The sequence below is a fragment of the Chionomys nivalis genome, chromosome 16, assembly GCF_950005125.1.
Source record: "Chionomys nivalis chromosome 16, mChiNiv1.1, whole genome shotgun sequence".
In the NCBI taxonomy this organism is placed as follows: Eukaryota; Metazoa; Chordata; class Mammalia; order Rodentia; family Cricetidae; genus Chionomys; species Chionomys nivalis.
This window is the reverse complement of record NC_080101.1, coordinates 14,221,297-14,236,385: the sequence shown is the minus strand read 5'-3', so window position 1 is coordinate 14,236,385 and position 15,089 is coordinate 14,221,297. Positions and strand designations below refer to the sequence as shown.

At 43.9% G+C, this 15,089-nt stretch overlaps 1 protein-coding gene across 1 annotated transcript in view; it reads left to right on the top strand.

The window, feature by feature from the left end:
- The first annotated feature begins 4,699 nt into the window (after window positions 1–4,699).
- Window positions 4,700–15,089, top strand: part of Ugcg (UDP-glucose ceramide glucosyltransferase) — a 33,364-nt gene continuing 22,974 nt past the window's right edge. The window contains exon 1 of the mRNA XM_057791075.1: window positions 4,700–5,208. Coding sequence (XP_057647058.1) covers window positions 5,111–5,208 — 98 coding nt within the window. The 5' untranslated portion in view covers window positions 4,700–5,110. The remainder of the gene's footprint in view (window positions 5,209–15,089) is intronic.

The following is a 15,089-nucleotide window of genomic DNA, read 5'->3' as shown; positions in this document are numbered from 1 at the left end:
ATGACTAAGCAAGGGCAGTACTGAGTTAAACACCACATAATAGATGTTCAGTCCTCAAAGTGCCCATCTGCAAAGTCAATTTTTGTCTGTTATCATTTAATGTAGTAAGCAATATCATGTACATATTAGTCTTAACCTCTGAAATGTAGCAAAATACACTGTGAGAGATGCCAAAATACATTGGCAATTTAAGCATCTTGGTCTTTCCTTCTAGCATATCAGTTACTTCCATTAATAGGAAGTCCAAAACACTCACTTTGGAGAGCAAGGGGCAGGCAGAAGAGTCAAGAGGGTGCTGTCTTTCGGGAGTGCTTTCTTCCAGCCGGGCGCGGCAGCGTCTGAGTAGTAAACCTAGAAGGTTAAGGCCAGGAGCTCGGGAGATGATGGTTCAGTGGATGAAGCGCTTTGAGGACCTGAGTTCAGGTCCTCAAAATTTATGTGACAATCTGGCAGCAGCAGTGGGTGTCTATAAACCCAGTGCTGGGTGGAAGTCGGCAAGGGTTTGAACACGGGAGGATCCTAGGAGCTCAGTGACCAGTCAGTCTATCTGAAACTGTAACCTTCAGGTTCAATGAGAGGCTGTGTCTCAATAAATGAATGAATGAATGAATAAATAAGTAAATAAATGATAAGATGGAGAAGTGACTGAGGAAAATACCTGATGCTGACATCTGGCTCCCCACAAGCACTGACACAAGCAAGTACACTCTTGTGTATACACACGCACACATGCACACACTCACACACCTTTTTAGAAAGTGTTTTCTGCTCAATTTAGGAAAATACCAACAACATCTGTTTCTTCTTGTTGGAAATAGGAGAAATATGGCTAAATAATAAATACATATTGATGTTTTGACTAAGCAAACTGTGGTTTAGCAAAATACATTGTAAATCAAATACAAAAAATTTAAAATAAAGTAAGTGTATAATAAAGCAGATTTTAGCTGGGCTTTCAGACAAGAGCAAAGCAGCCTAAGAGAATTTGAACTCTAGTGACCTGTGGGCACTCCCCTGGACCACACCCACATAAAGGAATGTACCACACCTACAGTTTATCAACAAGACCCAAGGCCTGAGCAATCAATTTGCTTGCAACCTTTGTAGCACTTGAAGGTTGTTCAGGGTAATACAGGTACCCCAGGATCTGAAGGCCTCTACAAAGTAAACATTTTATGGGAAACAAAGATATTCTCATCACCTCAGCTGTACCTAAACACCATGTTTTCCTAATTCCAAATAGAACAAAGGAGAAATATTATTTCTCTTGTCAATTAGCATCAGGAATTAAGTGTGCCTTTGAAACTTCAAATTTACTCAGTTCCTGGGGAATAACTTTTCTGCACTTAAATTTGAAAAGCTTTTACAGGGACGAAAACTTACAATATACGTCCTAACACAGTAACATTTGGGACTGCATTGCTGTGATCAGTATCACTGTGGGCTGGTTTGTGGAGACCTGGTCTCTCTGGGTCACTTGGTCACCCCCTCTAACTCGCCATCTTTCTGCCTCTGCCTCTCACATGCAAGGGTGACCAGTGTGTACCACCATCCCAGCTCTGAACTCCGATTTTTAAGATGTTTATATGAAACATTTAAAAAAAATAATGCGGACAAAGATAGAAAACTTGGTCGACATTGAAACAAAAATAGTGCTATTAACTCAGAGAATGGATTTTCTATGAGGCCTTCCAGCTGTGAACAGGCAAAACCACACAGGAATCCTCCGTGTTGGTGCTGGGATTAAACTCAGACTCTGAGCCTGCCAAGCAGGTGACCTGCGCAGAGCTGGACTTCTAGAACTAAATATCTTTACTCAGTTTCGTGAATTAACTTTGAAAGGGGAAGGAAGAACTATGGTGGCTAATATATTTTTTTCTTTAAAACACAACTTTTTTAAAATTGAAGAAAGAAGAAATCTGAGCAAATTTACCAGTGACTTCTGTCAATGTTGGTTAGTTTATTCATGCACTCCACAAATATTTTAATACTTGCTTACAAGGTGTAAAGTTATTAGCACTCATTGATCTTACTAGTTCAGACTTACAGCATTTCCTGTTACATACATTTACATAATTAATAAAACATATTTGAGCCAGGCGGTAGTGGCACACGCCTTTAATCCCAGCACTCAGGAGGCAGAGGCAGATCTCTGTGAGTTTGAGGCCAGCCTGGGCTATAGAGTTCTAGGATGGCAAAAGCTATATAGAGAAACCTGTTTTGAAAAACCAAAAGCAAACAAACTAACAAAAAACAAAAACAAAACAAATCAAATAGATGCATTTAATAAACAAAACAAAAAACATATTTAGCTATTTGAATACATTCAATACATAGGTTTATATAATATATTATATAAGATATGTACGGTCACTATTTTTAGATGACTTTGGAGTAGCTTTAAGCTCACAGCCAAAGTGAGCAGAAAATCTGGCATTCCCACACACCCTACTGCCCCCCTCTCTCCAGGACTTCTCTAGTGTCCAAATCTCACACTAGAGTGATACATTTATTACAACTGATGAAACAACACATCCTTATCACCCAAAGTCCACACTTAATGCTAGCATTCACTCTTGCCGTACTTTCCGGCCTGTTGTTAGTATATGTCATATTTCATCACAGGATCACACAGAATAAGTGGCAAACATTGGTAGGTATTTTTTGTTTTTACTTTGCCTTTCTCAGAGTATCAGTGTTGAAATCATGCAGTATGTTGACAGCACTGGTTGCTCTTCCAAAGGACCTGAGTGGCACCCACTTGGCTGTTCACAAACATCTGTAACTTCAGTTCTGGGGGTCAGATGGGGGACCAGACGCCCTCTTCTGTCCTCCATGGGCACAGCATGCATCTCCTACCCCAGTCCTTCGGAAGAGTAGCAAGTGCTCTCAACAGCTGAGCTGTCTTTCCAGCCCCTAAGGGCTGTTGTTCCACAGCCAGATTTGAGCAGACTAAATTTAACCAAGGTGAAGTGCAACATAGTTGATCTTTATTGGACTTTACTACACAATTACAAGAATTTTCTTGAGCTTTTCTGTGTTGCCCATTGTACCCTATGGAATCCTTTGCTGTAAGGGTTCAGGAAAGATTTGGAAAAATGAAAAAAAAAATGCAGCAAAATGCACGAATTGAGCAACTCATGTCATTGGCCACGTCCAATAACACCCAGTATTGTTTTGTATATGAATAACATGCACATTTTACTTTTTTAATCATTTTTTTATTTTATGTGCATTGATGTTTTGCTTGCATATACGTCTGTGTGAAGGTGTCAGATCCCCTGGAACAGGAGCTACCGACAGTTGTGAGCTGCCATGTGGGTGCTGGGTTGAACCCAGGTCCTCCAGAAGAGCAGCCAGTGCTCTTAACCACTGAACTATGTCTCCAGCCCCCATAACAAGCACATTTTAAGGAAAACAAATCTGGCCTATTATTTTATTTGTAAGATGCCATTGGATGTGAGATGCGTTTCCATTTTGGAATTTTGAAATTATTAAATTCTTTAAAGTAGGTCTTAGGAATGATGGATTAAATGCCAACTGTGGCATTTAAAACCCACGCTACTGTTTGCATGAACGGATTCCATCCTACTGTAATTACCAACAAGTAGCTCTCGACAATGCGAAATTAGTTTTTAAGCGTGATTCTTTCTCACTGATTTTACACCAGTAGAGCAAACGACATTGCAAACCTTAAATTCTTGTAATTGTAGTTTATCATGTAAATCATAGATTGAGGCTACCCAATTATTATTAACCACAGTCAATAGAAAAAACAAACATCTTCAAACTGAATCAATTACAAAATACCTCGAAGAAGGTCGTGGATTATTTTTTTTAAAAAAATAACTGGAATAATAAACAGTTTAAACACAGAACAATAGTAAGCAATATAAATGTATCCTGTATCCATGCTGAAGAAACAAATGGAAACATTTACGACCAGCCTCTCCCAGGACTGATTTAAAATTAGAAAATTAGAATACCGTTTTGTTTTTCCACCGCAGGGGTTCTCAGAATTTGCCCAGTCTAGCCTGAAATTTGTGTGCTCAAGTGCAGGTAATCCTCCTGCCTCAGTCCCAGAAGTAATTGAGCTATGTACATGCTTCCCACACAGTGCCCAGCCTTTATTTTCCCCCATTTCAGTAACGTGCCCGCGTGTAATCAAACCTTAAGCCCTAGCAACATTTTTAACAGCCTTACCAAAAAAAAAGTAACATAATTTAACCCAGCATGTCCAAAATCTATCATTCCAGCAAATAACACAAGTTTTATGAATGAGATGGTTTGTGGGCATCTGCAGTGTACTGGCAACACTAACGGCCCAACCCTGCTTGAACTAGCTACATTTCCATAACTCTCTTAGCTACATCTTAGCCAAGTTACACTCAGCTGCCCTAGTGGACGTACAATCTTGGGCGATTCCAGCATCCAGCATACAGGGATTCCAATTCTGAATCTGGGGATTTGGCCAAGAGAAAGTGTAGAGGCGGCGCGCGCTGCTTAGAGACGGTGCAGGGGGCGCACGGAGATTGAACCCGCGGGCGCGGGCGGCGGCAGCGGTTGGCGGCTGCAGGGCGGCGAGCACGCGGGGGCAGCTCCGCCCGTGGGCGCGCGGGCGGGCGGGCACCTAGACGCGAGGGCACCGCCCCGGGGGGGCGGGCAGCGGACTCCGGAGGGCGGGGCGGGGCGGACCGCACCGTGCCGGGACTCGGGCGCCGGCGGCGGGTACGGAGCAGAACGCAGAGTCGCAGCGAGCGAACGGGTCGGGGTCGGCGGCGGCGGCGGCAGTCGGAAGGGTCAGGACCACGGGAGCCCGAGCGCGCGGCAACGGCCGCCTGGAGCGCGCAGAGCGATTAGCGCTGCGCCCGCAGCCCCCCTACCGCGCGCACGCTGAGGAGCGCGCGGTGCCGAGCGCGCGCCGAGCGGCCGGGGGCGCGCAGGCCCTGCCCGCCCCTTCCGTCCGCACGCCCGCCGCCCCGCCGGCCCTTCCTCTCCCACCTTCCACGCGCGGCCCGCGCCCCCCACCCGGCGGCCCCCGCGTCCTCCTCCCGCGGCAGCGCTGTCCGCGGCGGCCGGAGCGGGCCGGGCCGGGCCAGCGGGCCGGGGGATGGCGCTGCTGGACCTGGCCCAGGAGGGAATGGCCTTGTTCGGCTTCGTGCTCTTCGTGGTGCTGTGGCTGATGCATTTCATGTCCATCATCTACACGTGAGTCGGAGGGTCGGGGCCTCGGGGACCAGCTGTGCTGGCAGGCGTGTGCGTCGTGGAGGCTCGCGGGCTCCGGGGGTAGAGAAAGCTGATCCTCAAACGGTTCCCCCTCTTGATCTCCTTGGGGCGGTGCGGCGCGGGGTCCTGGAGAGGGAATAGCGCTGGTGTCGCGACCGGGCTCCTGGGTTGCAGGAGACTGCAGAGCCAGCCCTGGGGAAGGCGCCTGCTTCTGTGTCTGGTGGATGGTTGCCTGCTCGGTCTGATTGTGTGGGGAATTCGTGTGATTTTTTTTTCCATCTGGGCCAGGATGTATGGTGTATTGTGGGCTTACCCCTCCCTCCGTGCGGGCCACGTCTCTGTTATGGTGATGGTCCTTAACACTCTTCCGGGAGCTGTTTGGCACCACCGGGAGACTTCCCTGTGGGTTTTCTCCTTCCTGGAAGAGCTGTATGCTTACATAGGTGTGGAGCACCTGCCTGCTTTGTAAAACGTCAGTCTCCGAGCCTGTGTACAGTTTTCAGTCCTGTCAGGGTGGCGTTTCAGTATCATTTTTCTTCCTTCCTTTCCTTTTTCTTTTTCATTTTTTCCAATTCTTCATTTATTGGCTTGTTTGGAGTTGTATCCTTTCTCCCTCCACACAGACAATATTTGGCAGGTACTTCCCGAGGCCTACTAGATTCCACCTAGCACTGGGCTGGGGACGCAGATGAGAGCAGGACAAAACTCCTGCCCTCGGGGAGCTTACATTCTAGAAGAATGAAACTTGATAAAAATCCAAATAAGGTTATTCCCTGTAAAGCTTAGGAATAAAACAGAACAGGGTGAAGGGCTGGAGAGAGACATGATATAGGTGGCTAGTTTTGATTCTTCAGTAAAATGCCTTTAAAATGAAGCCTGTGTAAGGAAACGAAATACATGTGTAGAGATGAACTCATTTGGCATTTTAGTCCGTTGTGTGTGTGTGGGGGGGGGGTGTGGATTTTTACCACCAAATAGAATAGGGTAGAATAGGGTGTTAGGGAATTACTTTTAGTTGCTTTTTCCCACTGTAGAAAAGATGTGCTTCTCTCCATTCGGCATGCTGTTTCTTGATACTGAGAAGATGACACTTGTACAAGATAAACTAGCAGGCTTTTTTTTTTCTTTGAAAGTGAAAGAAAACATACTCCAGTCAGTATGGCACTGCTGACTTTAGAATTTTTAAGTTGTATTCATTATAACTACATGGGCTCTTTTTAAAAAATAGTTACTATTTAAGGAATTTAGTACAAGAAGAATTAAAGAACATAGTTATACATATACCAAAATATTATGCTGTTAAACTTCTATGCCTACCTCCCCAATTATATTTAATAGGCAGAGGAGGAAAGAGGAGACCACGTCACGACTCTCGTTCTATAGCCTGCTTTAAAATCTCACCTACTTGATAAATGATTTTTGACAAGCAGTACAGGCCACTGTTGTAGGTGCTAGAAGCAAGCACAAAGAGGCAGACACACCAGACTACTGCCCATGGGGGGCGGCCTGAAAAGTGACTTCCTATTGTTTTTCTCTGTATCAACAACTGTGTGAGCTCTTTCCATCCTTTCAGGCATTTTGGATTCTGAGCTATTAATATTTATTTGTTGTTATTGGTAGGCAATTCGGTTGATTCCGGTTTACTAAGCAGCATTTTAATGATTTTATTTGTATTTCTTAACTTTTTCTTGCATGTTGGGCAAGTAGGTGCTTTATCCCTGAGATATGTTACCAGTCCCTGGGATGAATTCTTATCCATACGTCTCTTTAGTTCACATTTCAGAGGGAGGAAGTGTTGAACTAAAAGTGGTCCATCTTTCCATCTTTGGTACGATGTCGCCTCATAAAGGATGTGACAGCGGCTCACAGTCCCGGCCCTGTTGAACGGGGGCTATCGTCCAGCTCTGCGTCCCTTATTCCTCGCCGTTTCTTTTGTTTTGATTTTCATCCATTTAGTTACTGGTTCCACTGAGTAGCTTTTCAGATATTTATACTCTAGTTTCATAAGTTATGTGGCCATACTCTTTTGTCTGTCCTGCAGTCTGTTGCCAAGTTCATCTGTTTAATTGACAGTAACTCCTGTGTTCATCCGTCTGTCACATGCTGTAATTTTCCCCCAGTCTATTTTATTGTCTCTCAACTTGAGACTGGGGTGTTAAGTGGACAGGTCTTCTGTCTTATTTTTCCTTTCATCGTCTGCATTCCCAATGATATATGTTAGTCATATATCTTAGTCTGCTTTCTTCTAATGTTGTGAATTTTCTTTTGATTTTTTTCACCTTTTACACTTTGATTCTCTCATTTTTTGTTATACAGTGAGACCTGGGGCCCTAATGTGAGTTTCACTTAAATATATACCCAACTTGTTCCCAGGTCGTTTACCAAGTGGTCTGATTATTCCTTTGTTTAGAAAAATAACAGCCTTTTTCATAGACTAAATTCTTTGCACTTTGGTTCTAGTGCTGGATCATGGTCCCATTGTTTTTTTGTACAAGATCTATTCTGCTTTAATTAATGCAGTTTTATTAGCTGGCAAGACAGCCAGCCCTTTCATTCTTTTGCAGACTTTCTTGACTTTTATAAATCCATTTCTTATTTAGTGATGAATTTTAAGATCTTGTTTCAGAGTCTTTAATTTATTAGTTTAAATATTAAATTTATAGCTCAACTTAAAGCAAACCCTTTTACTGAACCTTCTGGAATCCTGCCCCCTCCAGTCTATGCATACAGTAAGAGCATCGCACTTCCTGAACGTTAGCATGATCGATGTATCCGCTACTTCAAATAGCCAGCCAGAGTGTGTTTGCTCCTTGCCTTCAAAATTTTTGTGTTCCATTATTTATTTGTTTATTTTTGTGACTAATGTGTTATAAACAGATTTTTCTCAAAATAATCTGACTTTTTTGTTTGTTTTTGGGATAGGGTCTCACTGGGTGTCTCAGTACTCATTGTAGACCAGGCTGACCTTGAACTCACAGAGATCCACCTGCCTCTGCCAGAGTGCCGGGATCAAAGACCTGTGCCAACCACGCCCAGCTATAATTTTACAGTTTTGAGCATGGTATAAATAAACATTTAGCTTCCTTGAAGTAAAAAGGCTTTGTAATTTTTTTTAAAAAAATACTCCAGGACATTACCTTTAGATTTTTAAAAAGTGTGTGTGTGTGTGTGTGTGTGTGTGTGTGTGTGTGTGTGTGTGTGTGACATGGGCTTGGAGATGCGATGACAGCCTGCAAGAGTTAGTTTGCTTCTTTCTGCCATGTGGGGGCTGGGATCAGGTTATCAGGCCTGGTGACAAGCACCTTTACCTGCTGAGCCATATCTCCTACCAGCTCCTTATTACTCTTTTTTTTTTTTTAACCGATAAGAACATGTTCTGGGCTTGGGTGTGGTGGCACACATGGAAGTAGATGTCTAAATTCAAAGCCACCCTGGTGTTGATGGTGGGTTCCAGGAGAGACAACCAGAGTTACATGATGGAGAGACCCTGTCGCAAAACAAAAATAAAACAAACCGAATTCCTAAACAGAGATGCGCAGATCAAACAAAGGAAACATAATTAACTTATAACAGGTTTCATTTGCTAACTACAGGCCTTGTAAATGCTCTTTTGAAATGGATACGTGAATATAAAACAAATAGGCAGAGTAGTGACCTCGGCACACACCTGTCCTCTCAGCAGGCGGACTGTGCAGTGAAGCCTAGCCTGGGGTAGACTGTGAGACCCTGTCACACAAAAACTAAAGCAAATAACCAGCAGAAGAATTTGTACATAAATTCACGCATTCTCTTTCTGTTGTTGTTGTTTGCTTGGCTGGTTTTTACCAAGTATCTTTTTGTGATCTGGTCCGACCATCATTGTCCACTTTTTTATATGTATGTTTTCAAAATAAATAAATAAATAAATAAGAAAGATATTTCCCAGCTTGACAGGAATTGTTTTTCAGAAGAGGACAAATTCTTTTTTGTTTTTCTTTGCCCTTTCCTTACTGTGTAAGTAAAATCACAGTTGAGTCTCAGCATTTAACAAAGTTAAAAACTATGTAAATAATATTTTGGTTAAAACAGTGTGCAGAATGGGGACCTAGTTATTTATTTGTTGATTTAGGTTTTCCTATGTTGCTCTGGCTATCCTGGAACTCCCTCTTATAGACCAGGCTGGCCTTCTTCTGACTCCCCCAAGTGCTGGGACTAGAGGTGTGAGTCACCACCACCTGGCTTTTTTGGTGGGGAGGGGGAGAACCATCTTTATTTTAATGAAAGGATGTGTTTTCTGAATGAATGTTCAGCTTTATCCTTCCTGTCCTTTTAAGTATGACAAAAATGAATTAGCATATGCTGGTGCGCCTCTCCCCATCCTAAAAACTTGTACTTGCAGCTGGTTGTCTTGCAACCCCCAGGTTTCTAAACACTGACACAGCCCTTGTATCAGGTGTCAGGTCAGCATGAGGGTGGGCTCCCAGCTGTTAAAGGTGCATGTGGAACACTGATATTGCACTGAAAGTGTAAGGAAAACTATTAGCTACAGTGTATCAATGGCACACTGACTCTGTTCTATTGTATCTTACAATTAGATAAAAGTCCTGGCCTGCATTTTAAACAGTGTTGCTGACGTCTGATTCACACATTGACTAGCCCTTTGGTGACGTTATTTGTTCTGATTTCACAAGTCTCACAATTCTCATACCCTCACTCCCCCCCCCCCGCCCCTGCCAAATAAAGACTAGTTGTCTATCAAATAGAAACAGGTGTTTCCCATGTTAAGAATCTGTCTCTACTCACGGATATCTCTGCCACCCACTTTGTTCCTCTTCAACTTTAATACCAAACTGAGGCACAGTCATTTCGTAGTAGTATTTTAGGTGGCAGATACTTTTATGGGAAGGGTCTTATTCCCAAGATTTTGATCTTCTAAAAATAGCAGGTGATCATAGTCTCAAGCAGTCAGTGCAGGCTAAGTGCTCTTTATGGGTTATTTTGTTTCTCCTCTTTGTCAGAGTGAGTTTGGTTTCCTAGTTGGGAACTGAGATGAAAGCATACAAAAGTCTGAACGCAGTTGTTTTCTTTGGAAGCGGAGCCATCCTTTTTGATGGTTGATGTATCTCTCATCCATTCTTGCTCTCTCTTCCCCATTGTCCCTTCTCCTGTAATGAATACCTTTCCCCTCTGTGTATAGCGCTCTACTGATTGACATTAGACCTTACTGTTTTTGTTAATTGTAAGTGCCAGCCTAGCTTGGAAACGCTGCTCTTTAAAAAAGACTTACCTACTTAATTTTATGGGTATGAGTGTCTATCACTGGTACCCACAGAGGCCAGAAAGAAGGACCTGGAGTTACAGTCTGGTAACATGAGCCTCTGTGTAGATGCTGGGAGCTGAACCCGGGTCGTCTACAAGAACAGTAAGATGGCTGCTGAGCCATCTCTCCAAACTCAGAAGTACTTTTTGCTCTTTTCGAGATAAGGTTTCTCTGTGTAGCCCTGACTCTCCTAGAACTTGCTCTGTAGACCAGGCTGGCCTCCAACTCAAATAGATCTGTCTGCTTCTGCCTCCCGAGTACTGGCTCATGTGATGGTTCTAAATAGCGAAATAAAAATTGTAATTCAGTTTTACTACTCACTGATGGTTCTCTTGATTGGTTGTCCGTTTCCCCACACATTGACTCAGTCCATCCCCACGGCTCCCCTACATTGTTGGAAATGTTAATGCTCATCAGTGTCTCTAGAGTTTTGCTCCCTTTCTGCTTCAGCGTTTTGTATTGTCACCTTGTTGTCATTCTGCAATCTAGGGTTCTGAGCTTTAGCTCTTGCCAGGGCTCCCCACTGCCTTCAGGTAGGCTTCTTACACATCCCACAATTCATTGGGGACATAGCCCCACCCTTTTTCTTCAACAGCCTCTGATTATTGGCATTCCTGTGAGTGCACCGTACTGTCTTCAAGATTATCACCCTTCCTCTTTTCTCCTCCCTTTAAAAACATCTTGTTTTTCTTTAATTTTTGCATAACTACTTCTTTCTTTAGACTTTGGTTTTGTAAGGGGCTTGGAGTGGGACTTCTTATGTCTTTCTGTGGTTTGGGGGAATTACCCATTTAAGTAGAAATAGAAAGTGATTTTCCCATTTCATGTATGCATTGTAAGTTATTGAGGGTACAGAAGTTTTGAGATGTTGACTTATTTACCACTGTATCCACAGGATCCTCTAAACATTAAATTACAACTTGTTGAATAAATGATCTTTGAGTTTTTCTAATAGCAGTATTGTATATGTGTGTGTTAATATATTCATTATTTCAGTCTCTGTTGGTAATTGTGCTTTGAGGCAAATGGTCAGAATTTTTGATGCTTTTAGTGGACATAGATTTTAATGAAAGAGGACCAAGTAAAATCATGCTCTCACTATGTCTAAGCCAGTAGCAGCAGGTGAAATAGAACAGATTCCTGTCAATCTGTTTACATCAGTCTGTGTTCAATTTTCCCTCAGAAGGTTTTCCTGAAGGACCAGTTGTCTTGCTAAAAATAATCTTTACATTCACTTCTGTCCTTTGGGGAATGTAGAGCCCAGAACTAGCCAGGGTTGGCTCACAAATGTCCCCATTCTCTCTCCATCCACAGTTTTCTTCCAAACACAGAGTAGTTTAAAGGTTAGGGGCTGCTTTGAATGGGAATTGTGTAGGAATAGGGACCGCTCATTGCATGCTCAAGAGAGCTGTGTATTTTTGAGCATTATCTGGTGGCTTCTTCTTCTGTGAGCCATCTTTCTTGGTTGCTCTCAGCAAAACACGTACTGTTTTCCGTGGGCCAGAGTTAATTGTAGCCTCACCAGAGAGTTAGTGAGGTGGGTTGTTTTTGTTTGTTTGTGAGTCTGTTGTTGAGATCTGCTGGCCTTCCTGTGGTGCTATGACTCCTTTATATTCCGCCATATGCGAGTCCATTGTCCAGTGGGGACAGTTTATGCTGTCCTGTATGGTTAGATAACGCCTGGTTATTTCTTTCTCATGGGAGCCTATGTCAGCAAAGGCTTGCATAAAGAAGGTAGACCTGGCTGCTGAAGCCCATTTAGATGCCCGTCTTTAAATGATACGCTCTCTGCAGCAATAACATGGGTCACAACCCAACCATACTGATCATAAACAGCCTTCCAGAGCCCAAGTGTACGTGGTGATGATAGAGGCCACTCGTCACTGGGGATGGCTGTGATGGGCATGCTGATCGCATACGCAGCCTGATTTGATGTACAATATTAGCAGTCATGGTGTGGAGCACAGGGGAGAAATTCCTGGCGTGGAGCAGTTGCTTTACTGGAATCACACAGCAGAACTTGTAAAATGAAACAAACAAAATAAGAGCACAGCCTGGGGCTATGAAGCAAGATGACCTTTGCCCTTGCAGACTGTATTCTCTTGGAAGCCCTAGGCAAAGTCCTGGAGCCTCACCCCTATTTAAGATTGCTGCCAGCTGCCTGGAGTGGGGGATCAGCCCTGCCTCTGCAGCTAAGCCCAAACAAAACTGCAAGTTGGGGGACAGTCAAGCCTGAGCTGTTGATGGATTAGCCTGAAAGATGGGAAGGCTGAAACAAGGGGTTAAACCATGGAAACCATAGCAGCTTTGTAGAGCTTGATATTAGGAGGAAGCAGACACGAAGCCTCAGACAGTCGGGGCTCATCAAGTCAAAGCGTGGTGGCATCCAGCAGAATCCCTGAGTGTTTCTTCCTGTGGCTCCTGAGTAGACATGTTTAGCTCAGTGGAAAAGGTGGGACTCCAAACCCTTTTTCTCTTTTTTCCCGTGGCTTGCTGCTCATAATGGTTCGTGTTAAGTGGGTCTCAGCATCCTAATGGTGCCTCCAGCTTCACTGTCCCTGTAGCTAACAGAGCCAGCCTTGCACACAGAGCATCTCTCTGGGACCTGACTTAACAGTGGCCTTTGAAGAGTAAAACCAAAATTTGCACAGCCTAACTATATAATAGGGTCATTCACTTTGTACTCATTAACTCATTGTATTCCTGAAGTTGTGATAAAAGCTGATTTCTGAATGTGCAATGGATGTATTTGTTCACAGGGGAGATACTTCACTAGAATAAGAAAATATTGTTAAGAAGCTGAGGTGGGCCGGGCAGTGGTGGCGCACGCCTTTAATCCCAGCACTCGGGAGGCAGAGACAAGCGGATCTCTGTGAGTTCAAGGCCAGCCTGGTGTACAAGAGCTAGTTCCAGGACAGGAACCAAAAAGCTACGGAGAAACCCTGTCTCAAAAAAAAAAAAAAAAAAAAAAAAAGAAGAAGAAGCTGAGGTGGCACACGCCTTCAATCCCACCACTCGTGGAGGTAGAGGAGATGGGTCTCTGTGAGTTCAAGGCCAGCCTGGTCTACAGAGCTAGTTCCAGGACAGCCAGGGCTACACAGAGAAACCCTGTCTCAATAAAACAAAATAAAAACAATTAAGAATATTGTTAAAAATACCAATTATAGCTCATGCTGCCACTAAGTGAGATCTAGTGTTGCAGATATTAAACTAGGTCGCAGAGAGGACTCTCACCTCGAGCGGCATGGAAGTCTGTGGGGCAGCCTCTGCTCTGGAGACTGCTTGGAATTGCATGCTAATCAACAGTTACCTTGAATGGTGTATCCTGCCTGGGTCTCAGCTTGGCTCCTTCCTCACCTACCAGTGTCAAGTGAAGGGGCTTCTGTGGTTGGGGACCAACATGCTGAGGCAGGTTTGAAGGATGGCAACACAGTCGGGGCTCTGCAGAGCCTCTGCCTGCTGGAGAACCCATCTGTCTTTGAAAGGAGAACTCGGCTTACACCATGCAAACCAAAGGGCACCAGCAGTCCTTCTTAACTCGTAGTAACTTGCTATATGTAATGTTTCTTAGTCTCATCTTTGTTTTAGACTTTTGGATGTCCATAAAGCATTTGTTCATTGCAGTGCTGAGAATTGAACCCAGGACCTCACATGTGCTGGCCAAATGCTCTACCTACCCCTGAGCTTTGCCCCCCTAAAGCTTTAGATATTTCCTAAATATTTGATATAATTTTTTCACTTTAAACATTACATCAGCCTATATATTGGCTTTCTTTCTGTTTGTTTAGGCTCTTGATGTCCTTTAACTTGGGATCCCACTACCATAGCCTCCAGAGTGTTGGAATTTCAGGCACATGCCTCTTTGCTTGACTCTTGGGTAGGATTAAACTAAGTCTTAGGTATGTTCTAGACCGTATTTTCCCTTACTCTGTTTTCATCACGTGAAATCACGGTCTCTCTCTCTCTCTCTCTCCACACATGCGCATACATACACGCCATCTAGTTCACTTCTGTTCCTCTCTTCCACTGTTTAACATCCCTAAATCTCTTATCTGAACTTTGGTAATTTGGAGAAGTCACACACAGCAGAAAACACCCTTGAATTACAGCACTGGTCCTTTTTTAAGCTTCTTTTTTCCTGTTTGTTTTGGGCTGTGTTTAGTATTAGCTGTCATTGGATGTTTACTTTTCGGCCTGTATTTCTGGACCTACCCAGCAAGGTAGCCGCTAATATGCACACAATAAAGAAACAACTTGCCCAAGGGCACACAGCTCCTGCTCTGAGGTAGAAACCCAGGCTGCCTGCCACCAGCTCTGGCTTCTAAATCACTCTGCTGTACACCGCCAGAAGCAACCTAAAAATAACCCGGAAGTGAACGAGAGGGAGCCCCATAATGGCTAGGGGATGTTCCTGACAATTTGTGCCGCTCTCCTCCCAGTCTCATAGAACTGCCTTTGTCCATCTTGCTCCTCTTTCTAAAAGCTCCCCCCTCCTTTCAGGAACCCTGTCACTTAGGTCTGTGGTTCTCTGCTTTGTACTAGGAGGGGGAAGGGGACTTAACAA